The sequence below is a fragment of the Polyodon spathula genome, chromosome 18, assembly GCF_017654505.1.
Source record: "Polyodon spathula isolate WHYD16114869_AA chromosome 18, ASM1765450v1, whole genome shotgun sequence".
Classification (NCBI taxonomy): Eukaryota; Metazoa; Chordata; class Actinopteri; order Acipenseriformes; family Polyodontidae; genus Polyodon; species Polyodon spathula.
Window position 1 is genome coordinate 33178422 of NC_054551.1, and position 27200 is coordinate 33205621.

General features: G+C 40.0%; 1 protein-coding gene across 10 annotated transcripts; it reads right to left on the minus strand.

The window, feature by feature from the left end:
- Positions 1–1811: 1811 nt before the first annotated feature.
- On the minus strand, positions 1812–25262 carry LOC121330960 (putative tyrosine-protein phosphatase auxilin). 10 transcript variants are annotated; one of them, XM_041277983.1, is made up of 21 exons: positions 25080–25262; positions 18506–18641; positions 15522–15672; positions 13812–13861; positions 13078–13089; positions 11801–11949; positions 11600–11722; positions 10849–10988; positions 10459–10653; positions 9625–9742; positions 9365–9444; positions 8233–8426; positions 7381–7476; positions 5797–6234; positions 4882–4950; positions 4349–4444; positions 3977–4108; positions 3393–3668; positions 3014–3162; positions 2591–2767; positions 1814–2181 (listed from the first exon to the last, which is right to left on the minus strand). In XM_041277983.1, exons 2-21 carry the CDS (start codon positions 18516–18518, stop codon positions 2080–2082), a joined length of 2760 nt encoding a protein of 919 aa, XP_041133917.1. In that variant the 5' UTR covers positions 18519–18641; positions 25080–25262; the 3' UTR covers positions 1814–2079. The 10 variants fall into 10 exon arrangements, with proteins under 10 accessions (XP_041133915.1, XP_041133912.1, XP_041133907.1 ...); XM_041277978.1 differs by lacking the exon at positions 25080–25262 and having other exon boundaries at positions 1813–2181; positions 15522–15657; positions 18506–18869; XM_041277973.1 differs by lacking the exon at positions 25080–25262 and having other exon boundaries at positions 1813–2181; positions 18506–18869.
- Between the last annotated feature and the right edge of the window lie 1938 nt (positions 25263–27200).

Consider the following 27200-nt stretch of genomic DNA (forward strand, 5'->3'; position numbering starts at 1 on the left):
AATAGACAAGCAGTCTGGTATACGTTAAAGTTTACAGAACAGACACAAAAATTTTACGATAGGAAATCTTGCAAAAGATGATCTACATCCATAAAAACTCTGTGTCCCTCTCTATATACCTTCGTACCTCCAACACATATTAGGACTGCAGTGGGACCAGAGCATTTTGGAAGGTGGTAATGCATGTCAAATTCATGCAAATGAAGTTACAGTGCAAGTGCAAACAGTAGCGTACTCTCTAGTGCTCTGGATCAGAACTGCTTTGGGTTAAATGTAATCACACAACTCACACAGCACCCTACTGCTGCAATGCTTTAACAGTATTACACTCCTGGACTGGACAGTGCATCCATGTAACTACTGTTTTAAATGATTATTTTCACGGTTACAATAATGCAGTGAGATTCAATATTTTTTTTATGTATATTCCAAGCACATCAAATAGTGCCAATAAGATTTCCCGGCTAAAATCAATTTAAATTGATCAGGTTGTGGATATTATGTGCCGATTGTGAATCAGTTGTCTTTGAAACAAGAAATAATGCTGTATTAAGAGTTTTGCTTTAATTCCAGATGGTCTGTTTCATTGTAAAACTAGGATTTCTTTCCTGGAGTGTATTGGTGTAAGCTTAATTGTTGTTCCCTGCCGTTCAATCATTTCCTGTACTCTCCCACAAATTAGATCAATGACAAGGTGGACTGCATTGCATATTACATATATTTCATTGAAAAACATCCATTTCTAATTTTCACTTTCCTTACTGTTAGCTTTGCTCACTCAATAACAGTATTAATAGAAACCATCTTCTTTAAAAACATTTCTATTCATTTTCTTTCATCTTTGTTGTACATTATTTTTAATTGCTGGGTTTGTATTGCAAGTTATTCTGAATATGATTAAAAACAAACTTCTGTAAACAGCTTCTCATAAATACAGTACATCTCAATCTGAGTTATTTAAAGGTACACACTGGTTTTATTAAAAACAAGCTAGCTAGGTTTATGGTAAAACAAAACAAAAAAACACAAAGAGTGGTCCTCAATGGATGAGACAAATATATATATATATATATATATATATATTTTTTTTTTAACATGCACGACACAACCCGCTTCGGTTGCTTCAATCTATGTATTTGAAAGGTGTACGGAAACTAGGAAAATGTTAGTCTGTTGTGCACTTCACAAAATGGAAAAAGGCTGCCAAAACACTTCTGCCAAATTCAGATTTCAAAATGTACCCTGGAGTTCTGAGGAAAGGAACTATAAAAAGACACCATTCCAGTTTCCTAGTGAGTGATGTAACCCATTAAGTGCCATTGCCCTTACAGGCTACTTTGTAATTGTTTTAAACATTTTAAACTGGCATCTACCTATTGTTTTAATTTTCTCTTGAATTGTACTGTTATGATAATTTACTCTCATTTTGTTAACCACAAAAGTCATGTCCAAATGGAGTGGAATAGAATGGTAGCATATTGATTTAGAATGGGTCAAATTACATAAATACAGCTTGTGTTCTGATTTTTTTTTTTTTTTCAAAGAACGGGATAAGCTCTTCCAGGATTTACTATGATCCAAATCAGTCCTGCCTAAGCCAAGACAAATCCCCAAAACTCAGGGCAATTTGATGCCTTTTTTCCATTAGCCACTGGGACCAAGTTGAAAAGTGGTCTGAAATTACTTTTCAGTAGACCAAAATCAAACCGGTTTGAATAGTTTGTAAAATGCAAGTTTTGTGTCTGATAAACTAAGGTATTATTATTATTATTATTATTATTATTATTATTATTATTATTATTATTATTATTATTATTATTGTCTCATCTGTAAAGGATAACCTTGTTTTAATGTAATGATTTAAGTTCCAGTCAAGAAAGTTCTGTACAAGACAACTTTAACTTTCCCCACTTGACAGCGTGCACCAGTTAAATGGGCAAGTCTGATGTTCACATCTAAACAACTAACCTGGTATATTAAACTCTCTATGGAAAAAACACGACAGTGACAACAAAACAAAAATCCACAGCACAGATCTGAAGGATAAAATATTGACTGGAGCTTGTACTTCCTAGCATTTTAATACAATGGTTTCAGTCCTTGGCTTTCAAATTCTGACCAAGCGTCATTTAATTCAATAAAAATCATCTTGGCATATTGTTCATACGGCTGTCCAGTAGCCTGCAAGAGGACAATAATATTAATAGAAAGAAGAAAAAAAAACATTTTAACTTGCAGACAAAGCTTGAACTCATTGGTTAAAACAGATTTTATTAAAGTTTCATGTATACTGCGTAGCCTTTTTTTTACGGAAAACAAACAACATTCCTTAAAGAAATTCATTAATTATGCTGGCTTTCTGGATGCCCAACATGCAGCGGTTTTATATAATGCGTGGTCATGTAACTAATAGCATGAAAATCTCATTACCAAGCCTCACCCACAGGGGTCATCATTATCTGTTATGCTTAAACAGAGAACTGCACATGTTGTTACACAAGTCCTTGATATTCTTTAAATACTAATAAAACACACTATTATGTGTTAATGGTACACCAATGTACAGTCCATTGAGATGCAACATACTTACTTTATCTGGGTGGACCACGAGCACCGCTTTTCGGTAGACCTTCTTCACTTGCTCGGGGGTGACCAGGTCTGCCATGCCCACTTGTTTCCACTTGGTCTCTCCCTCCCACAGCACAGTGTGCATGGTGGACAGCAGGGCTCGGATATTCCTCTCCTTCCCCTCGATCCAGTCAAGGAGCTGTGAAGAACAGGGATATTAAGCTCTGGAAAGGGATCAAGTGTTCCTAGAACAGGAATACACTGTTTCATATTTCAAAGTATCTTTATCTTGTATCCATCTATAGTTAGAGGTATGTCTCTTAAAATTAGACCTGGGATCCCAGCCCACAGCACTAGACACTAAATACACTGAACACCGAACAAGACTACAAACTGTGGCATCAAGATAGCGTCAGGAAACAACTGGACCAGTGAGTTACTGTACCTTTAGCTTCTCTGGATCCATTTCCTTGGCCATTTCCTCCTTTCTCATCTCTGCTATTGTCCGGGGCCCTTTCTTGTCCTTGGCAGAAGAAAATCCTTGGCTAGATAGCAGGTCATCAAAGTTAGCGTGTGGCGTTTTTGGCTTTGTTCCTAGAGCAAACGAACCAGAGAAAATGGAAGTGGCAAGCAGTGATTAGACAACAAAAAAAAAAAAAACAATGGCGTACGCTATTTGGCTGAAATGAAAAATACCTTCATATTGGGGATTTCATATATCATAATTAAGGTATAATACAGTGTTCCTCTGTAAATGGCTGCTGTTTCTATATCTGTGCCTTGGGGTGAAGATGGGTTAGGAATAAAGAGGGCATGATGCCTACCGAAGCTGGCCGGTGATTTCCCGCTGGTGTTAGCGCTGAAGCTCACATTGTAGTTGGGCCTGTTCTGTGGAGAGGAGTGGGGCATGGGCGGCGGGGCAGGTTTACCCTGCTGGGGTTGCCTTGACGACCCCCCCTGTTGCCAGGAGTAACCAGCGTTCTGCTGCCAGGACCCTCCCGCTGTGTGCTGGGGAGACGGCTTCTGTGGTGATCCCATTGGTGGAAATGCTCCTTCGGTCCCAGTGGGAGTGGTGGGCTTGCTGGAGAATCCTGAGCCACCTGTTAGGTAAATAGTTAATGCAGCCAGGAAAGCAGAAAGAGAAAACAGAGGGCAAATTCTACATTGTACCTTGGATAGTATTTCTTTCTGCTACAAAAAAGAGGCATACGGCTGAATGAGGAAATTTGGCATAATGCTTAAAAAAATAAAATATGAGAAAACTGCTGCACAGATTAAAATGAGCAAGTCAACATTAGAACAACAAACCAAGACGACATTGCTTTTGTTAACTGATCCAGGCTATCTGCACTAGTTGCTTCTTGCCATCAAAAACCCTGAAACACAAAGAGAAATAAAAGAGCCTAACCTAAATTGACCCCAAGGGCCCCAATGTCAGCGAAGGGGTCCAGGGTCTGTGGTTTGGATTGGTGGGTAGGTGTGCTGTGGAGAGACCCTGTAGGACTGGTGCATGCAGACTTGCTTCCCATTCCAAACCCCCCTGGGAGAGCAAGAGAGAACATGTTGTTATGTGATTTCTTTTACTTTTAGCCACGTTAGTCTTTAAGCCAGCTACAAGGTGTCATACATTTTTAATGCACCAGATATTGTATGTTTCTAATGCATTCCACCAATTAATACTGTATTAAGATTCAAACATGGGAATATGAAAAAGAAATTGTTATCACAATCTGCACTTTGTACAACAGCATACACTGTACAGTGCGTACGTCTGTATTACCTGCTGGCACGGGTTTGCTCCATTCCCAGCCTCCCATCAGGTTTGGTTGCTGGATATTCACTGTTGGGGTTGTGGGAGGAACAGGCGAGGTCCTGCCTAAAGGACAAGATATATAGAAGTTGAATTAATGAATTCAAAACTATATTTTAAAAAGGCTGTTTAAGCAGCTGTTGATGTCATATTTGTGGAATAATAGAGATGTCACACCACCTGGGAAGAGAAGGTGATTCTGATGTCACTTCAGTTAAAGGCTATATTACAGACAGTCAATAATGCACCAAGAAATTGGTTATAAGAGGTCTGATTACAACACTCTACCTTTATTAACAATAATATTAGATGATGTAGGAATACACTGCTGTAAGAACATGTAACTAATACCTTCCAAGTCTTTCACACAAAGCTTTACACTAGTAATGTGTCATCAAAACGCTATCATATTAAACTGTTATTTCATTTTAATAGTAATCAAAACCTTGAACAGCATTTTTAAAGAGAGATCCTAAGAGGAAGAATTCAATTCAATTCATTACCTGGCCCGAGAAACGATCCCAGAAACTCCTGCCCAGCTGGGATAGGACCGGATCCAAACGCATCAAAAGCTGCCAATCAGCAAAAAAAAAAAAAAACCACAGAATCAGCAAAACGATTGCCCTGGATCCTCCCACTGCTGTTAGATCTTACAATCAAAAACCCACTGTTGTCTATCAAAGCCATGATGGATACACTGAGCACCTCACAGGTTTGTATCTTGTTCTTAAACGTATATTTTTTTATTTGAAAAACAGAATGCAACAGAAAGATGAAATCATTCAGAATTCATAAATTAATGAAATACCTGGGAGCACCGGACTGGGTACTGGAATATTTCCACTCAACTAATATTCAGCTTACTGATTATCACATGTGTCCTTCCCCTCACAGGTGATTTATCATGAGGATTATATCTCTATGGAGATTCATCAGAGCAATCACTGCACTGGGCTCCAAGGTCGTGGTCAATTCCTGTTTTTCAATTCCAATTGCAATTCCAATGCCAATTTTAAAACTAATTCCAATTCCAATTTCTTTGAAAGAGTTGGAATTCATATTTTGGAGAAATAATATTTTTAGCGATTGTTACACTGCTTTCATTTGAAGCCAATTTAAATTGACAAACAGTGATTTAAATTGAAGTGATTTGTTGACACTGTGAGAAGCTTCTTTTAGCAGAATTCCTCTTAATCACAATTTTGAGCAATCAAGTGTGGGGATTGATTAAAATGGGAATTGGAATTGGGAATTGATTTTAAAAAGGAATTGACTCCCAACCCTGCTGGCCTTTAATGCATGCTTGAGTACAATGACTGAATAGGATTTTCTTTTTCCCGCTCGCGTACGACCTCCCTTCACACTCAGCTCTGCCTAGTGCTTCCATCACAGCTGATACACAGAGTGGCGCAGGTCACCTTCACCTGGCGAGGGGCAGGGGGATGAGGACAGGGCTGCCTTCCTGGGGGTGGACTGAGCGGACGCCGGCTTGCTGTCTGGTTGAGGCCTGTGGGAGGGCGAGGCTGGGGTGCTCGCTCCGAACAGGTCGCTCAGCAGGTCCGCGTTGGTGGGGGGAGGCTGCTGCTGTCCGGCGAAGGCCTTTTCCCCCAGACCCCCGTCCAGACCCAGGAGGTCCACGTCTTCAAGGAGCTGTGGAGGGGTTGCGGGCGTGGGAGTGGGTTGGGCCTCCTGCCTCTTGCTGCTCTTCGGCGTGCCCTGCTGCTGTGGAGGCTGCTTCTCGTTGCTGGTGTTGCTCTGCTGGCTGGAGAGAGACAGGAGCTCGTCGTCAGAGGGTTCACTGTCTTCATGCATCAGCGCCGCTTTGTCTTCAGTGCTGGGGTGGCCCTTACTGGGATCTGAGAAATAACAATAGCAGCAGGAGGCTCATGACAATGGCTTCTCTACCTGGTGAAGGCCACAGGTCTGCTTTGGAAAACAGACAACACAGGAGCGGTGACCTCTGTGACTCTAATACGAGCTACAGTAGGCTAAACACTGCAATTAGAAGAGCGCTGGGGACATGGAAGGTTAATTCTTGTAGGTTCAGGATAAGCAAATGGATTGGAGCAGCTACATTAAAGGTGTGTTACATTGTGGTGTCCTGTAATGCACCTTATCATTCAAACTCCTCCATATCTAGGTTATCTTGTAAGAATAAAACACACTGAATTACAGACAGCACTTAAATATATATATTGCATGTTCTGTTTCTGGAGTATTGAACTGTGTTCTGGGAGTCAGAAGTACATTTAAGGCAGTGCTCCTTGTAGGAGTGTTTAAACACAGGTGCTCAGTTGCCCAGGACCACCTGCTTGCTCTACATTGTGCCCGCTCTGCATTGTGCCCGCTCTGCATTGTGCCCGCTCTACAGTGTGCCAGCTATGCAGTGTGCTAGCTCTACAGTGTGCCAGCTCTGCATTGTGCCCGCTCTGCATTGTGCCCGCTCTGCATTGTGCCAGCTCTACAGTGTGCCAGCTCTACAGTGTGCCCGCTCTGCATTGTGCCCGCTCTACAGTGTGCCAGCTCTACAGTGTGCTAGCTCTACATTGTGCCAGCTCTACAGTGTACCAGCTCTACAGTGTGCCAGCTCTACAGTGTGCTAGCTCTACAGTGTGCCAGCTCTACAGTGTGCTAGCTCTACAGTGTGCCAGCTCTACAGTGTGCTAGCTCTGCAGTGTGCCAGCTCTACAGTGTGCCAGCTATGCAGTATGCCAGCTCTACAGTGTGCCAGCTCTGCATTGTGCCAGCTCTACAATGTGCCAGCTCTACAGTGTGCCAGCTCTGCAGTGTGCCAGCTCTACAGTGTGCCAGCTCTGCAGTGTGCCAGCTCTACAGTGTGCCAGCTCTACAGTGTGCTAGCTCTGCATTGTGCCAGCTCTACAGTGTGCCAGCTCTACAGTGTGCCCGCTCTGCAGTGTGCCAGCTCTGCAGTGTGCCAGCCTTACAGTGTGCCAGCTCTACAGTGTGCCAGCTCTGCAGCTTGCTCCCTCTCCAGAGGTTACCTTGCCAGGGTGTGGAGGAGAAGAAAGTGGTCTGTCCAGCGCCAGCATTCCTTAAGTTATCTTGATGTGGCTCTTTATCGCCTGAAAGTGGCCTACCTGGAGTGGACAATATTTAAACGTTTATTTAATTTATGAATTCATGAATAGGAATGAGCACAAAGCTCAGATTTGAAATTCCTGGGCCGCAATGACAATGTCTGGCCACTGGGAGGCTCTAACCGCTATGCAGAGATCTTCAAAAAAACCAAAAACTAAAAGGTAGGTGTTCCAGATAATGCACCTCACCCAATGATTTCAGCTTTACAGCTTCTGTGCACATTTTGTCACGTTAACAGATGCCAGTAACACAGGTGTCTTTCGATTAGTTTCATCTGCTGCCCTTTCAGGAGCAAAACAACCAAGAAGACCACACTGAAAACTGCTGATTCAGAGCAGAGACAGGTGACAAGAATACCAGACCGCACTAAAAACTGCTGATTCAGAGCAGAGACAGGTGACAAGAATACCAGGTCGCACTGTGACAGAAAGGGTGTTACCTACCTAAAAAAGGAGCACTTTAGAGGATAACAGACAGCTGGCACTGAGGAGACGAGGACCAGCTTAAAAGACTGCTAAACAGCAGCAGACAGACTAGCCTCCAATGAAGGTAAACACATTTTGTTTTAACATGCTCTGAAGGAAGATGTTAAGAAACTTTACTAATTAGGGAAGTTATAACCCATACAGTATATGGTGTGAGTTGGCATATTTCCAGATTTGCTGTTTTTAAAAGGCAGAGCTAAAGAACGGTCCACTCGCAGCATATGGATGCAGCCCCGTTAGGTTTGTGAGTAAAGCTGCCTCCCATCTTACCTCCTACTGCCAGCGCGTCCTGGTGCTCCTGGTGGCAGGAGAAGAGGATGCTGGGACTGAGATCCTTGGTGGGGAAATGCTCCCAGGGGGAGGTCAGGTCCATTTGCTTATCGGCAGCCTCCACCTCAATCTCCAGCACCACGTGGAACAGCTGAGGGTACTTATCCGGGGAATCACAGGCATCCAGCTCGGGTCTGAGGAAACAAGGACAGAGATTAAAGACAATCACAAGCAATGTATATAATATACAATATTACCCAAGAATCCAGGGCTGTGCACTGGAGACTACAATCTACTGTAGTTATCCAGGGAGCAGCGATAGCACTGGCAGTGGCTGACTGGTGCTTGTGGCTAAAAAGACGAATCAGATCATTTTAATTCATCAAGAGCAGCATGCAGTACATTGTACAAACATTCCAATATTCATTCATGCACATTCATGTGCTGAGTGCAGCTAGTGCCACATGTGCAATTGCTTTTCATTAACTAATAATATCCACTAAATTCCTTCCTCTGGGTTTTAAGTGTCAAGGCTTATTTCCAGAACTGTTGTAGTTTTTAAAACATTAACTTCATTAGACCAAAAACCTGATTTAGGCCAAATGTATTTTGTAGCTATCCGAGCTGAAGGATTACATGTAGGGTGTAGCCAATTTGTTCATGAACCAGTGAAATGCAAAGGCACTCTGAAACTCCCATTCCTTCGTGGTACTGTTTCTTATTCTCCAGTTTTCGTTCCTGTAAAAACCCACACAATTAGACGTTGTTTGATTTGCGGTTTGACTTTCTCTTTCAAACAGCGTCCCCAGTTTCAACGTGTCTTTTTTTTTAGAAAATGAAAACACTAACTGTGCCAAACTGACAATGTATTTTAGGCGTCTGGTGTTTGCAATGACTGCAATGCCTCTGCTCAGAATTCTGTAAATGCCACAGCAACAGTAGATGATTCATGACATGTCATTCCAAACAAAAGCCCATTCAAAGTGAGCTTAGAGGACTTTTAATGATGCATTTAAAAATATATGTTTATTTCTATGGTTTCATCAGTGTTGTTGCTGTGAAAAGGGGTGGGTCTTTACAAGTTTAGCTGTATTTAGCTTGTAAAGTCTATGAATTAGACAGACAGACTTACTTTGTAAACTTTAGCACTGTCGTTCCAGGAGCAATGAATCCAGTATGAAACTGTAACTGGAATATCTGTGTGCTTGTCAACTAAAAAAGAAATGAAGAAAGAAAAGAAAGACTGAATTCATTTGCAGCTCTAGTTGATTTGAAAAATAACTATCTACTGTTTTTTGAAAGCGGTAAAACACCTATTAACAAAACTAAAGCCAAACTTGGGAGTGCTAATGGATAGTGGAATTGCAAACCCCTGGTCAAATCATTCCCTACCTTGGCCTGAAGTCTTCCTCCAATAGTGGATCTCATGTGAAACAGTGAAACAACCACATCCCCGTGCACACTGACCCCCAGAGGAATCATCACCTTCCCTTCCATGACTTTGTGCTCCCTTTAAAAAAAGCAGTGTGTTCAATACAATCTAACTCTCTACAGTATATAAAAAGCATGATTAGTCAAATCTTTCAAGCACTTTGTGCTGTATACACGCTGGGGTCTAATATTATTGATCAAAATCTTAATACAGCTGTCATCTAGAAATCTGCTGGTAGCATACTGCTGTGCACTAGATGGCGCTGGTGCTTACTAATATAACACTTTGGCTGATCTAGCCTACATACAGATGTCTATGGCAGCAGCTTGTGAGTTCATAACCAAAGAACCTTAACAATGCATCTTATCAAAAAATAAATAGACAATACTTCAGAAATAGGAACGCCTTATATCTTCAAATTCACTGTGGAGCGTTTGCCTGAAACAGCTGCAGCATTTGCTCAAGGAAGCGTTTGTTAGAAGTACAGTAGTAAGGTTTGAGGGTGGCATCCTCCTTTGATGTCACTAAGAATAACTGCATAAAAAAGGTAAGGGAACAGCGAAACAACAAAAGAAATGCCTTAATAATTACTGTTACCTGAAGGAACTCCAGGAGCTCCAGCAATAACAACAAAACAGATTTAGTTCACTACTGCTGAAGAGGCACAGTATCGGCTCCCTGTTTTACTCTGTAGCTACTGTCATGTATAGCATCTTCCTCTAGGGCGACGAGGGATTCTTGCCAGGGTGTGTTTGACTGAAGAGAATGAGCTCCGCCAGGGCAGTATCCCTTACCTCATTCTCTCATACTCCTGTGCTGTTGAGAATATCTTTGTTTCTCCAATGAGGATGTCACAGAAAGGTCGACAACCAGTGCGTTGTTTGTTGAAGCTCGGGACAGGGCTCATAGTAACGGACTTTATAATGAGAGCCTTGCAGTGAGGCAGTGTGGGTTTCTCAGACACCATCCTGCAGACATAATCTATGTATCTGCAACAGCAAAACAGCAAAACATGAGGAGAGCAAACCGGTACATAGTCAATTCTACATTGTATTTAATAGCAGGCCTGGTTAGAGAAAAATGAGAGAGCAACACAGGCAGCACACAAGATTGTAACCTCTGTGATCATTAAATCCTTGGATGATTGATCCCAGCATAGCCGCTTAGATTAGTCAAAGCCCTACCTCCTGTGTGAAGGCCAAAGCGCAGAGCCAGGTCTCTTGGAGTTCAGTAACTGAATAGCAGGAAGCGGATTGTTGAAGAGGTGACAGAAGCAGAACATTGCACAGACCAGAACGCCTGAGGGAGCTCGGCCATCCTTAGACAATAGTATGAAAAAAGAGCGATCAAGTACACAATATCTGAGAATGGTACGCTCTGGCCAGCATGCACAGCATGATGACACCAGTGCAAGTACACAGGAGCGGTGCGCAAGCAAATCTCAATGTGGCTGAATTATGAACTATGGTACATATTACTATCATTATTATTATTATTAGTGGTAGTATTTATTTGTGTTTTTTAACTGCAATATTAAATTAAGGTAGTCATATTCATGTGTTTTGTTGTGCTGACACACATACATATATAGCGAGAGAGACTCATATCGTATTGTATAATGTTATACATGTAGAGACTTTTCTAAGTGAAGCAATACTAATTCAAGAAAATACATACAGCAGACTCCACAGTTAAAAAGGCACGAGAATAGATTTTAAACTCATCAGTCCTTGACCTGCAGAATAACACTTTATTTCTGCAAACTTTCGGCAGGAAGGAGTACACATCCCCAATCCTGATTCCTAAATCCTGTTAATGGCCCTGTACACAAACCTAACCAATACATCTACCTGTACAAGCACATTCCTCAAGCCCCGATGAACAATGCATGAAGGAGCGCACAAGCACAGCCAGCTCTCTGAGGTCTCGTCTTACCATGCAGTGAATGACGCAGACGTTCTTGGGGTTCTGTTGTAAAAAATTGTGCATATTCTTACACACAGCAAACAGGTTGTGTAAACTAGGGGCTTGTCTGGAGGGCCAGCTGCACTCGGACACCTGCAAAAGAACAGTCCGGTCAGCCAGTCTTCAGTTTGCCCATTAATCTGTACTCGTTTTATATGAGTGGCCACTCACCCTGTTGTGAAACCTGGCAGTGCGGTACAGTTTCTGTGACAGATTGAAGACTGTGTAGTGATCCATGTGCCTGGAGTCTAGGAACAATCGAACATCTTCAATATGGTTCCTGTATCCAATCTCTACAGCCTCGGCAGGGTATGACATCACTGTGTGCGGAGGGCAGAGATTAAACAGTTTTACATTGCCATTATGCCATTCATAACCCATTCCAGTAGGGTACCATGACTGTCATCCATTAACAGGAGAATAGTATCTATTATATAGAGAAAGCCCATGCAAAGTTTCATCAAAATTGAACATGTGGTTCCCAATCAGGTGTCACTACAGCGAAGAAGAAAATTCACAGCATGAGGGATAAATTCACGGTGCCAACAAAAGGATTCCAGTAAATCTTATCCAACATATATTGCTGTATTTCCATTGGTATCAGATTTTTTCAAATTTATATTTATTGAACGCTTCAATGCTGCACTTCCAGCCAACTTCCTAAAGTTCCATGAAGGAATGAAGTCTCTATTGAAAACACATCAGTCATTGGGATAGCAGTGACTGGTACTCCATTGCAAGCCATCGCTTCTGGATTCTGGGAGTTTGACTTATTTTAAAGAAAATGAATGGCAAACACAGACTGTTAATTTATTTTATTTTTTTTTATTCTAGAGAAATATGTATTTATAGAAGAGTCATTGTCTAAAAAAACAATACGTTCAGAACTACAAAGGCTCAAACTCCCAGAACCAACTCACATGTGTCAGATGCAGTCCTTCAATGGGCAGTACAGCATGGAAAACACTGCAAGATGTGTTCGACAATTATACTGTTTATAAATGCAATAAAAAAAAATCTAATATACGTTGAAGATAATGTGTGCCTCCTTGATATCGAAAATGTGAACTTAATGTGTTATCTATATGTACTTTAGCAGAAGTCCATGCAAAAAGTTTCATCAGATCAGTCCAAGCAGTTCTGGAGACAAACAGTAGCCTTCATTAACCCAACCAGGCAGCAGCGACAACAAGTCATGCATACATAGATCCTCAGGCCTGGATTCTGAAACCATCAAAAACGAAAGAATAGCAATGCCTAGAAGAACTGTTCTCAAGCTAATATTGCAAGCATGACAGTCATACAGACAATCAGACAGACATGTACGGACGCCTCCACTGCGTCTCTGTTGCCTGAGTCACTGTATGTGCACAATGCTGACTGCTATGTGTCAGTATTTTTGGGACGCAATGCAGGCTTGCATGCAATCTTAGAATAACAGCAATAACCTTTATGAATCTCTTTTTCCAGATTTTGGTGGATACCATGGGGTTAAAGAGAAAGATGACAATTATAATTATAACTTTAAGCTGTGTATTCTGAGCTTAATACAGAACCTACACAGAACCTTCTTGTTATTCTAGCTGATTTGTGACTGAATCTGCACTCTGCTGCTTCTGATTAAATGACTTGCCATCAATACTGATTGATTAACTGGGACTTTCAAATTGTAACCACTGTATTGAGATATATTGAAAACGTAGGAACAGAAGCATAAAGAGCAGTCCTGGCAGGTTAGATGTTCCAATGACAGTTTCTACAGACCTGCTGCACTCTGATAAACTCGAATGTCTTGCTTCCATCTGCAACTGGGATTAAGATGAAAGCGGTTTTATCTTGATCAAGTTTGTTTCCTTTGGCAATTATAATGGCAATTATTCTAAACATGGCTCAAATAGGCGATCTTTGACACCAGACTGGATTGCAGACTGGAACCAGTGGCAGCCTCAGTTTGATAATGGAATAGAAAGAGACGAGTTGTACAGGCTGGTACAGATAGGAACAGCAGAACACTGTGTAGCAGTTGCCATTGCGTTGTACCTCTGGTGAAGTCTTATTAAGGTTTCAACACCCAGAAATGTAATGGGCTTCCCACAGAAATGTATTGTCAACTTAATTTTATCATTGAGATATTCAGCCTGCCTCGATATTGTAGATATTAGTTTTAAAATACAGTGCCTACCTATAACCCGTGAGGTGATATAAGAAATGTCCAATTCTCCCTTTGTGTAACTGAAATAGAAAACACACAAATATACAAAAATATATGAGACCCACTTCATACACGTTGCAAAAAGCTGTGAAGGGATTAAACAAACTAGCAAAAGCAGTAATTTTATGACTTTCCAATCCACGTACAGCAAATAGATATTCTGAAGTGACTGAGTTTAGACTCCTGTTGACTCCTGTTCAGCCAGCTATGGAATTTTTTTTTTTAATTATTTTGTAAGTAGTTGTTCTTTTTAAAAGTAGCACAGTTGCAGTTCTCAAAACACCATGAAACCTTGATGAACATTTAAGGATGTTACAGATATCTCACAGGGCGGAGGAAGCCAGTCATGTCACAGAAGCAGATGTCTTCTGGACTGAATTCTCAAACCCTTAGAGAAAATGGTCTTTAAGTTTTAATTTTCTAAACTTAGCTTGCATGATTAAATTGCTAGCTTTTACTTCAATTGGTTTTCATTATATATACAGTACAACATTAAACCAAGTGAGAAAGAAAGAAAGAAAGAAAGAAAGAAAGAAAGAAAGAAAGAATAATTTTTCACTATGCCAGGAACGGAACAGCCTGTCTGGATCCATTAGAAAGCTAAACAGCATCAATAAGGAATGAGAACTGGGAAAGGCACAGGCCAACTCCTCCTCCACTGTGCTGCACGGCTGTGAGAGGTTTGGAGGATTGAATTCCAAAACTAGGAGACAGCTTGCATTTACAACAATCTCTGAGATACATTGAGCATCCTCCCCCTCCCCCTCCCCCTCCCCCTCCTTCTGTTCAGCAGTGAGGCTGCTGCCTGTCAAACAAACACAGACTCTGTTGTGGGGCCTACATAGCTGGCAGCTCCTCAGGATAAGGCACTGACAGGCACAATCAGCAGCAGGAAGGGCTACTGTAGCACTGACCAAACTCACAAACTCCCTAGCAACACTTTTTGGCTCAGGAAGCTAAAATGTTTAATCATGACCATTAATCTTGTTGTTTTGTGTTAATTTGAATATACAGTACATACAGGATATACACAAAACATCTCATCATGAGGTTTCTTTTTTTTTCACAGACTGAATCCCCTGGTACTGCTAGATTATCAGAACACACCCATAACTATACAACCCTCAATAGTAATGCATTTAGAAATACTCAGAGAAACTTCTAGTTGAAACGTTTGTCATGTGATGCATTAAGTTTCTTTTAGTAATTCTGTATCAGAATACCTGTCCCATTCTGTGATCTGGGCTCAGAAAAGTGCAACACTATCTGTACCAGAGATGCCATCCCGCCTGTATTCTTTTACACTCTTCCTTGACTGCAGGGATCAGCTGTAGCTATGAGCTCTCCGAGCATTGGAATCATGGTATTGAATCAAGCAAGCCACCACAAAAGGGTCCGATGTGTGATGTATGTTTGGTGTTAATATTGTATTACCACCTTCAGCCAGCAGGGTTCAGCAGTACTGGTATCTACAACTAAATGCTAACTGTAATTAAGTTCAAACATGTTCCAATTTTAAGGGGTGGAGAACGTCTTTTCTCCAGTTCATCGAAAACAGATTACCTTGTGCTTACATACACTGATACACACACATAGCAGAAACATCCCAACAACATGATGGGCAACGGCCATATGGTAGCATAATTGAAATAAATAACATATATTAAAAGAAAGGCTTACCTTGCTACGGATTGCATCACTTTGGAAGAGGTGTCCTTCAGGGTGTCTTTCAGGTTGTCCTTCAGGTTGCTGAACAGTCTCCCTGCCCCTCCTTTCACAATGTCCAGCAGCCCACCACCAGGGCTGGCCTCCATATCTGGAGATGAAGCCCCTTCAAACGATCAGATTCAGAGACTTACAATCACACACACGACACAGACACACGACCTCATGTGGAGGAACAGATAACAGGCACTGAGTAACATGCTCTTCTATGCAATGTGTAGAATTGCTGACACTACTAGTATCCCACCTCGATAGAAGGACAGATGAAACCCTTATGAGAACGTCTAGAAACATGTTTGCTGCATGATCTATATTTCTGTATTCATACATTTTGCAACCTTGCTTCTGATTTCCTACTGTCCTGATTATCTTTCTTACTGTACTGTATTTCCAGATCTACAAACGAAACAAAAAAAAAGGTTTTTCATGTAAAGAAATAACAGCACAAACCATATAAAGACAATGGATCCTTATAATGCAACAGCATGAATTAAGAAATAGGTATGAATAGCGGTCAAATCAGTCATATATTATTATACACATTATTTTAATGATTTCCATTACTTGAGTGTAGATGTTAAAACTTCATGCTGATTTGAACTCGGCTCTCACCAAGATAAGCACCAACTAAGACGTAGCTTTACAGTAAACTAATGTGATCCATCTGCATCTCCATCCATTCGCGTTTCCTCCCATCTGATGATGTAGATATCCTTCTGCTTGGTGTTAATAGCTGAAGTGTAATGCTGGCTCCAGGGATCAGCTTATTTTGCCTCCCCAGCACATCAGCACACACAACGGCTGCAGTGCTGGCTCCTGGGATCAACCACAGTGTGGTCTCCCCAGCGCATCAGCATGACAACTGTCTGGATTGAGCTAAGTAGGGTACATCTATGGGATCTATGGCTGCTCCTCTCTGCTGCTTCAGATAAGTTCTTTACTGTGCAACACAACTCTTGGTTACTGAATTCGACATCTGAGAAACTGGGTTGTGGAATGTGCCACAAATCCTCGACAACCCAACTCTACTCTACAGTGTAAACCCAGACTCTCCTTCCTCACTGTTCCGCTTCAGCAGCTAGTTGAGCATACCGAAGTTTCTTCCTCTCATACACCTCATCTACAGCATCCTCCCATGGCACTTTTAACTACCAGGTGAACAAGGTGTGCTGATCCAGACCATAACACAATATCTGGTCGAAGGTTAGTGGTGGCTATCTCAGGTGGAAAAATAAGCCATTGACCAACATCTGCTAGCATTTTCCAGCCTCTAGCAGCTTCCAGTTGTCCTGGGCGAGGCTTGGTTTAACACCTTTTCTTGGCAGTTTCTCTCCTGGGCGGAAGACGTTGTTTTTTTTGTGTAATGTTTTGACTGAACTGGTGGCAACTTATTGGTCATGTTACGCCTGTCTTCCAATGCTAAGGCTAAACATTGCAGCACCTGGTCATTGCAGCAAGTAAACCATGGCTAAGACACCTTACATCCTGTCAAATTGTGCCTTAATGTTGCCGGTGATGAACACAAAGGACATGAGGGATTCTTTAGGTTCTCTGGTGATGGGAGAACATCATATGTTGACCTGATGAGGAAACTGATCCTTCTCTGTTCCATTGTCCACAGGTCTTGCCAGCCGATCTTGCGTTGTTCCACACTCTCCCATCTCATCCATTCTCCGTGCTTGGCCTGGGAAATGGCCTTTACACACCTCATCCTCTCCTCCTGCTTTTGCACCTCGTTGACTACCAGCTTCCTCCATTGAGCTGGGGTTGCCTTGTGCCATGCAGGAGGAGCTGAACTGAGACCAAGACCCCCTCTTCCCTGCTGAACTTGGCCCATGATATCACATATTCGAAGGGCAGCCTTGCATCTTCCACGCCACGTAGAGCTCAGCGGAAGCTTCCCAGTTTGTGAACGCTCCATGATTACATTATGATTTCAAATGGGCTGAGACCCAAAGGCCTCCTCAAGTCTCATGCAGTGCACCTCCCACGACAGCACTGTCTAGCATTCACAGCAGTCATGTTTCAATTCCACCAAGAAAAGGTTCCTCTTTCTTACACCTGCCACCACAACGACCCTCCTCTTAAAATATGTGAGCAAAAGTAATGAGCAAATCTTCCATGTGTCGTGTGTATTTGGTCAGGACTATTTTGAAAAGGAAATGCACCTGCTTTTGCTATAAAGGAAAATACAATTATTTAAACAAAAATAGAAAATAATGGACAAAGCAAATCCCCTGGGATGGTAAGATTGGTTGCATTGCAGGAAGAATGCATCTAAATGATTCAAGCATTTACAATTTTTCATATAAGTCTCAACGATTCTACACAGACTCAAGAGTAGGCATATGGATGAATTCTGCATCAACGCACAGACAGCATTAATTTATGTCAATCCTTGACTTTTTCATAATGGCAAATACAGCTAGCAGACTATAGTATCATCTAAAACCCTGTGTCACTACTGATGAACTAAACAGACCAGTCTAGTGAAATCTACTCCAACAACAGCAAAACATTAAAGCAGAAATGAAATGACCCGAACTATCATATAAAATCTCTGGTAGACTGATTTGGATTACGAGATGCAAATCTAAATGCATTCAAAACTGCAGTACACTGTAAAACAGCACTAGCCTAGGCGACAGTGGAGGAGAATGGATGTACCGCTACCTGTATGCCTTTACCACATGCAAATAAAAAATCCACAAAGACAACAAGCCTATGATGATAATAAGTAAAACACATCGAACAGACATACTGTACATTACAGAAATATACAAAAAAAAGCCATCATGCACACGTATAACATTTCAGTGGACCTTAACAGTATGCAGTTACAATAGAACAAAAGCAGAAAGGTATTCAGCAGACCATGCACTGTGGTGTATGGTTACACCCAACGATACAAAGGGTTGCTGTGTTGGCATTGTCTTTACCTGAGCTGTCCATGGTACTGCAGTCCTCCTGTATGACTGGGCCTCCTTTAGCTGCTAGCCGTGCTTCCGTCGAGTTCTCGCCCTGTGTGTTGCCGGCTCTCTCCCCGTTATTGAAGTCACCGCTGCTGTCAACCAGCTGTAAAGATTCATACCCATGGTAACCAGTCTTTTTCTTGTAGCCACCGAGCAGGCTCATGAGCACAGGGATACCAACATCCACAGTTTACATGCAAAGGGGAAAAGAGCAATGCACAGCCTTCACTGGAGATTTCTTGAAAAGGGAATTTTGGAATTAGTGTCCCTGTTTCCTTCTGCCTGTGAAAAATCCTGTCACCGGGGCTGCATTTACTACACAGCACATACAGGCAGACTGTTCTCCCTGATGAATTAGCGGGTCCTTTCAGGGCTTCCTCCTGGCAGCAGGCCAATCCTGACAATAGCATGTAAAAGCAAGAGGTGTCTGAAGCCTGCCTGATTTTATTTGGATGGGAAAATATTCCTTGCCATTAAAATGAAAGACATTTTCTTTTTTATGTGTTTGTTCTGTCTGTTTAAAAAAGCTTCTATTTCTAGCATTCCCAAAATGACAACATGACATGACAATGTATTCTCTAATTTGAAACCTAAAAGCCCTTTGCAGTAATTCAATGACAATACTGTATACAGAATTTGCATTGACTATTTATTAGTTAGAACAACAAATACTCAAGGGTGTTTGGTTGTAATTATTGTCTAGATAAACACCAATGTTTCTGAGTTAATTCATGAGGTAATTTGCATATAAAAGTGAAAACGAGACTGCAATTTCAGCACCAATATCAATATAAAAGCTGGCATCCATTGTTATGTGTATTATGTGTAAATATCATTAAAATCAGTAATTTTCAGTTCAATCCTGAATGAGATAAAGCAGTTATGTTTTCCTGACACAAAGTGGCCTATTCACCTAAACAGTGATGGGCTTAAACCACCATTTAAATAGTAAATTAGGACCAAAGTTGTCATTTTACAAAAACACACTAAAGAGACTCACACACACACACACACGCTCGCACGCAAGAACGCATGCACACACACACGCACGCGCGCACACTGACACACACACACACACACACATGCACGCAAGAATGCATGCACACACACACGCGCATGCACACACACACGCACACACACACACACACACACACACACACACACACACACACACACACACACACACACACAGCTAGACTGTATCAAAGTCCCTTTTCTTTTATGAGTCAAACCACTGCAGCAGTATTCAGATGTGTCACTCATTAGATGAACTGAATTGAAAGTGCTCATCACATACTGAAAACATCTGAGCTGAGATATGAATGGGTTTTATAGCTGCTTTCTAGTTTTAACACACGTTGTATTGTATTGTTACTTGTCACAATTAAGACAATTGTGTCTGTCTGAACATGCAACCAGGCCTCAAAATAGGGGCTCATTCTTACTGCCAAGACTGACTGCTATGACCCCATTGCCATTTTGTCAAGAGTCGCTTGCAAACAGCAAGGACTTGAACTAGCATGTACAGTACGTAAGGGACCAACCACATGCTCCACATTTGAATGTCATGTAACCAATGTGATGTACTTAGGAGGATTGAAGACCAACAGTGCTCTCTGAACCAACCACAGACAATGTAACCCCCTAATTAGCCAATGAGCACTTCCCAGATTTGCAATTTGGCATGACCAGGATTTGAACCAGCAAGCTCCTGATTGCATGACCTCACACTTTATGTGGCACTTCTTATAGTAGGAAAGCCGCTGGTGATCTCACACACTTTACTTTAAAATATACTATACAGCTTCACAATGTTATGAACAAACGTGAAATAATAAGCCATTATTCACCTCTCTTTAAAGTAAAAATAACACAGGTGGACAGTAGATTTTGTATAACAATTTACTACATATCTCAAAGCTTTCTATGTATTTTTAGGTATAATTTCAATGGCAATGTCTTCTTTAACATACTTACACTATGGCAAACAGGTCCTATGTATTGTGGCACACGATCAGCAAGATCGGTTCTGTTTTTTTGTTGTAAATTGGAATTGTTCACTGCCAAACGCCTGAGCGGTCAACTTCAAATGAGAACAATCAGCATGTGCAACAGCAAATGATGATTGGAAAGTCATGATTAACACCCTCAAACAGGTCTGCTACAGAAACATTAACCAACAGGTCAGAGCCATAATCAATACTACATCCTCACTCAACTGGAATACTAAACCATGTGCACACACTGGGCTTGCTGATTCAGCATTCCATTCTCAATGGTAAGTAGTCATGTCAATCGGCAAATGTAACAAGAATATCACAACATTTAAGCCATCTGATGGTGAAATACTACAGCTCTTAAAAAATGCTATATACCTCTCTAACACAATAAGTATCTGTAATGAAAATCAGCACTATTCATTTGGTATTTTGATTGTATTTCTTGTTTTTCACTGAAGGTTTCAGAGATGTAGCAAATGTATTGACCGCAGCTTGATTAAATTGTTCACTGCATTAGAAACGTAAAGAGAGACGGTCATCATGCTGCTCATGATCTGAAGTAGATTAAACAGCACTGATTGTTTCATGCAGTGCTGTGTCAGTAGAAGCTGTTTGCTTTCTTGCAAACTGTGAGTCGCCATAACAACTTGAAAAGGAAACTTTTTTTTAATGAGTGATTCAGTTTCTTGTCTTCCCTCCTGGATTTAATTCCTTGGCAGCTCCAGTGCTTCCTGATTTCTCAAAGAAAGGAAGAAAGCTGGGAAACGTGTTAGGAAAACAAACTTGTGCAGTTCCTCTGCAATTAATAAGATGCAGCTATACACAAAACATTCAAAAATGTTTCTAAATACAGGACCAAGAGGGTCTGGAAACACCATGGGAACTGCCTGCTGTATACATGACAGTATTCAATCATATGTTCCCTGTGGTATATCATGGAAAAAGCATTGCAGCATGGATTAAAGCCAAGTAAAAGCAAACTGAAATCACGGTAAGCACAGGTCAGCATTGTAAACTTCAGATACCTTCGCTTAAGCATTGCAAAAAAGCATGGATACAGTACATGGGAAGTGCTTTATAAATTGTAAAATTACCAGGCAGAATTTTTTTTAAAGAGTTAGAGCTGTTTCTGGTAACACACATTAAAGTTGAACTGAGCTTTACGTTTTCTATTCAAATAAAAATCACAACACAATCAGTAGTTTCCTTGTCAGATGCAACGAGAGGGGTTGATAGGGTGCCTATACTGTACAAGGGACTGTCAAGTGATTTCATAATGCTAACAGTAATGCACTTACGCCATTCCAGTTCAAGTGTGAAAGTAGTTAATTATTGAATTCTACCTCTAATCTACTAAACCTGATGGGAACACAAACGTTAGTACAATGTAGCAGGCTAGCAACCTCAATAAAGGCTACTACACTAGTACTACGCTGCAGTAAAGTTATCAGGATGCAATATTACACAACAATCCAGTATTTGTATCAGTTACATCACTGTTTTTACATCAAAACCTTTTTGAATCGCAAAGTTGTGGAACTCACAATCATAAATCGTTTAGACAAATTTTGCTTTGAGCGACTGTGAAAAACTGATACTGAAGGTTACCCTATATTGGCTGGTGAACTCCCTTTTTGCTTAACATAATATCCTGTTAGTCGCTGCAAGTGCAAAGCTTTTCTTACTAAACCACAATGCAGACCTCCACCCCAGCTAGATTCAACAAATATGGTTAGAATGTGGACATGGTACTGGCCTTTGAGCTCAACACAATAGAAAAATGTAAAAGTCTTCAAACAACTCCAGTCTAATGTTTTACAGACGAAACAGTGCACGAGAGTTCAAGTCTTTTTTTTTTGTTAATGAAATGTTGAACTGTTAATGTGTATAGCAGACATATTACGACAGGTATGAATTGCTGCACCACAGCTAAACCAAGACGTTTTATAATATCAGCATTACGAATGAGTCTTAGAGTAACTCATTCCTGTGGAAATGTAAACTACTGCAGTATGTTTTCAACAAATTGATCCTGAAGGTACGGTGATATTTTATCCTGAATTATCTAACTTGTACTCAATTTGTGGTACTGGTGGCATTTAAGGACGCCTTTCTCAAAACTGGGACAACCCAGGGAAAAGAGGGACAGGTGGGAATCCTCCCTAGAACAGGCATGTATCTATAAACCTGTATTATTGTGTTTTACACATTTATTAAGATGTGTTTGAAAACATCATCCATAACAAAAATAAAAACAAGGTTATGAGGAAAGACAATGAAACGGGATAATACAGACAGATTTGGAGAATGTCTGAAGAATCTCCCTGGAGGGTAGCAGACATCTATTTTTAGAAGAAATCCTGGGATAACCACCAATAGCTGGCTGATACAATCCAGTGTGTTTCACCCATGGTTTCATTCACACAGTATTCACAGAAAAAAAAAACCCTGAGTTTCTGATAGCTCTCTCAGTCTCAGCTAGCCTTCAAATGCAAACACTCCAACTCTCCCTCACTCCAAGACATTTCACTGTGCTTCACTGATTTTTCTGCATGACTCAGGGCTTTTCCATCTTGCGGCATGCTTACAGAAAATGAGAAGAGATGGCTGCTACTAAATCACGTGTTTGTCAGCAAACACCGGAAGCAAGCCAAAAGAACCAAGCCATGACATGATGTCATAGGTCAGAACAGAATCAAGAACCCTTCAGTAATAATTTCAAATACCACCTCCTGTACAGTAGAGCACCCTGGGATAAATAAACACAGCCCTGTGCTTCAGTGTGAGTTCCAGAAATAGCGTGCTTTCAGTGCAAGGACTAAGACACCAGAGCAGGCAACATGGCAGGTTAACAGAGGGGCTGTTCCAAGAGATTTATATAAAACCGGCATTGTGGAAATCAATGCTTTACTGCATTGGGGCTCATTAAATTGAACGTGAAAATAAACCAAACACAGAATTATGTGTATATTGTATAGGTTACTAATGAAAAATATGCATCATGCTTAAAAGACAGAAACAGGCATAGTGTATCACTGTTACCATGTATTCAGTGTGTGGGGTGTACTGTCTTCATCTGTTATGGATGATCAGTTAAACCTTACTTGAAGATATAACCAAAAGGATTAAGCCAGACGCCTGGCATTATTTCACAGGCGGTCTACAGGCATGATTAATATGCACTGCACTTATATAGACCGATAATGACGTAACAACGAAACCACAATGCTGCTGTATGTGTCAACACGCACAGTAGCTTTTGTTTTATTTTGTTTTGTTTTTTAAATATAGCAACCCTTTTTTTTCTTTTTATTCTTGTTATTTAATTATTTATAGAATTAAATCACTGTCTAAAATGGTGTAGTAGCCTACCGTTGAACACATTTATCGTGGTATTTTTGACTGTTTTTACAAAGAGAAGAAAATCTTGTTTAAGGCCTGCCCAAATCTATAGCTGAAAGCATTAATCTGTATGAGGTCGTTTTTATATAGAATCCCAAGGACAAAACAGGTCTCCTCGTTAAAGCAGTTTTTCACAGTATAATTCATACTGCATAAATATCCCTATCAATCCAACGAGGATCGTTATCGCCGACTACTGTATTTTTAGATGGTGATAAATACAGAACAAAAAAAAAATAGTATACATGTTTTTCTTTGAAAAAAATATATATATATATATATATATATATATATATATATATATATATATATATATAAAATATATATATATGCCAACTCAAATAACTGTATCTATGTATGTCATGACATTTGTGATTAATACAAATCAATAAAAATGAATCATAATTAGAACTGTTACTGTTGCTGTTTACGTAGTGCTGAAGTCATCACATTCCACAGTACTACTAATTCATGTCGACACGTGAAACACTGTAGCACGACTTTCTTTAATTTCATTGTTACTCTACAGTTTGGTTGGGTTTTTTGCTATGACACTCTAATGCGCACTTTTAAATAAACCATATAGTCATGTGTTTGATATCGGTTTCTTAAACTACGCACTGTATTGTCATATCTTAATTGTACAATTCTAATGCATTCTGCCTGCCACCATCCATGTAAAGCGTAATCTGCTTCAGAAAATCACAAAATGTTCATCGCTGTCAGCATTTCATTTAAATTGTTCAAAATAATCCATGCTTGGAGTCAGCATGTCATTCTGCTCTTTGTGTCACGCCTTTTATTTGGCTTTAATAATAAAAAAATCAGAAAAATATTAAATTGCTGCCTCCTAAGACATAACTCATAACTCCAAGTTTTAGATAATATATAATCTGTACAACAAGGTAGTTAGTATTACTATTATATTCCATTAAATTAATCACATTTCATTGTAATTTAAAATACAAGCCCGTGATTTTCATGCATAATAAATACAACATAATAAATAATAAAACAACCAGTACATTTATATTTAGCTATGTTTGACCCAAAGCGGTAATACATCATTCAGTATTAATGTAGCATGTGTGTATAAAACAGCCACTCTGTATCCTCGCATTCTAGAAGGGTTTCCATACCTTTATGTGCAGTTGTTTTCATTCTCCTTTTTATTTGCCTTCTTCAGCAGCAGAACAGCAAATCTGAGAAATGCTGACCCTCGATTTGTCATTCCCTGCCAGTCACAGGTCAAAGGTAAGTCTACGGTGTCATCAATCCTAGCAGTGGTGCATGACAACTGAGGGCTATTGAGTGCTGGGTTATAGAGCACCACATGAAAGAATCACGACGGCTACAGGCAGGACAAACATATTGTGAAAAACGTGGCGCGGATCTGGAACTGGAATAATAACTACATTTAGGTTTGCTTACCCACATTACTGCAGGCTTGTCATTTGACCGATTGTAGCCTGGAAACAAACAATGCATATCTTACTAAAACTGCTTGTATTGCTCACATTCAAACCAATCCATCCATTGAATCATCCATTTTACTGTTCTCTGTGTTTACGTTTGTTTTTATGAAAACAAAGCAATCATAATACAACTAGTATTATGATTATTAGTAGTAGTAGTCTACTACTACTATAATAATAATAATAATAATAATAATAATAATAATAATAATAATAATAATAATAATAATAATAATAATAATACAGTGATATAACATGTTAAATACAAAACGCAACCTTAACAGTAAAATGAAGTTGAAAGAGTGGTAAAGCTCAGGCAGGTGAAGCACACAGAATCATTGTAAGCATGGTAATTTACCACGTCCATATAAAAAATACTAAATACATACAGACAATAAAATAACTAAATGTCTTTGGCTTACATCATCATATGCTGCTTGCGTAGCTGGAACTAGCTTGAGAACGTCGACAAAACCACGTGGCTTTGCTTGGGTTCACACAAAAGCAATCACCCAGGTAATCATCAATAACCAGTGACCAGTTATTGCCCTGCATGCGATTGATTTCCTGAACGGAAAGCCACAGATGCATATCATCGGTTGTGGATTTACCAAACATAATGCTTTATAAGTAACATTTGATCTGCATGAACCACATGGCTCTCAACTAAATCATTTCTACCATCATCTTAGTTAATATATGTACCTTGGTCCTTACCACAGAGATGAATTGCAAGGCTCTAGACAGCAGCATTATTATGAAAGTACACACATACACAACATGCTAAAAGCATCTGCCAAAGAATTACATTTAAAAATTGACATTAAAATCCAATTTGTTCTCACCAGTGCATCACACAACCTCCCCATGACCTCCTTGGATTTGTACTCTACACTTTTGGCTATATACCCGAGCATTATGTAGTAATGTTTTATGTTCCAGGGGGCTAATACAACTATATCAGTAGCTCGGACATTTCCTGTTTTTAAAACTCTTCTGTTAAAACATGCTCATTTATTTTGATGACCTTGAGTGATGGCTGTGATACCAAATTCATACACAAGAATTATTTTCAGAATGTCATTTTACATTTCCAGTTATACTCTTGAGATGTTTACTGCCTTTGAATCAACCCCCTTTCTTTGTTTTTTTTTTGTTCGTTAGTTTGTTTTTTTGTTTTAAAACAGCACACATGATCAGAAATCTTGAGAAAATAATTGTATTCATTTTTACACCTTTGTATCAGTAGACTCCACCAACACCAGAACACCAGAAGCTTGTGAAACACTATGCAATGTTTTATTTTAATCTAACAATTACAGATATTGAGTCGAAGAGATACACTGTTACAGACAGATTTAAAATAATCTGGCAGAGTCTGTGTGAAAAAGTTATGCTGTGCTTCTAAATTACATGTCATAACTCTGCTAAACAAAGACTCACTCTAAAATATATACAGAAAAATTAAAATAAAACTCGACCCATATTCACAAATTAAGACATGGCTATGAAAAGTTAGTCATCAAATCAAACTAATAAGTTTGGTCTACTGGTTAATTAAAACAGTTAAACAAACTGACATTTATTTTTCCCCTAACATTTGTATACATATACACTGTTTTTCTTTAGTTATATATAATTAAAGGCATTTAATCCCATCAGATTCTATAGCTTTTCAAAAATCATACAGTAGCCCCTTGCTAAACCGAAGTGTTTGTCCGACATAACGAGGTGTCAGGTTTAAAAACACACATATATTTACAGTTCTCAATGTATTTTAAATAT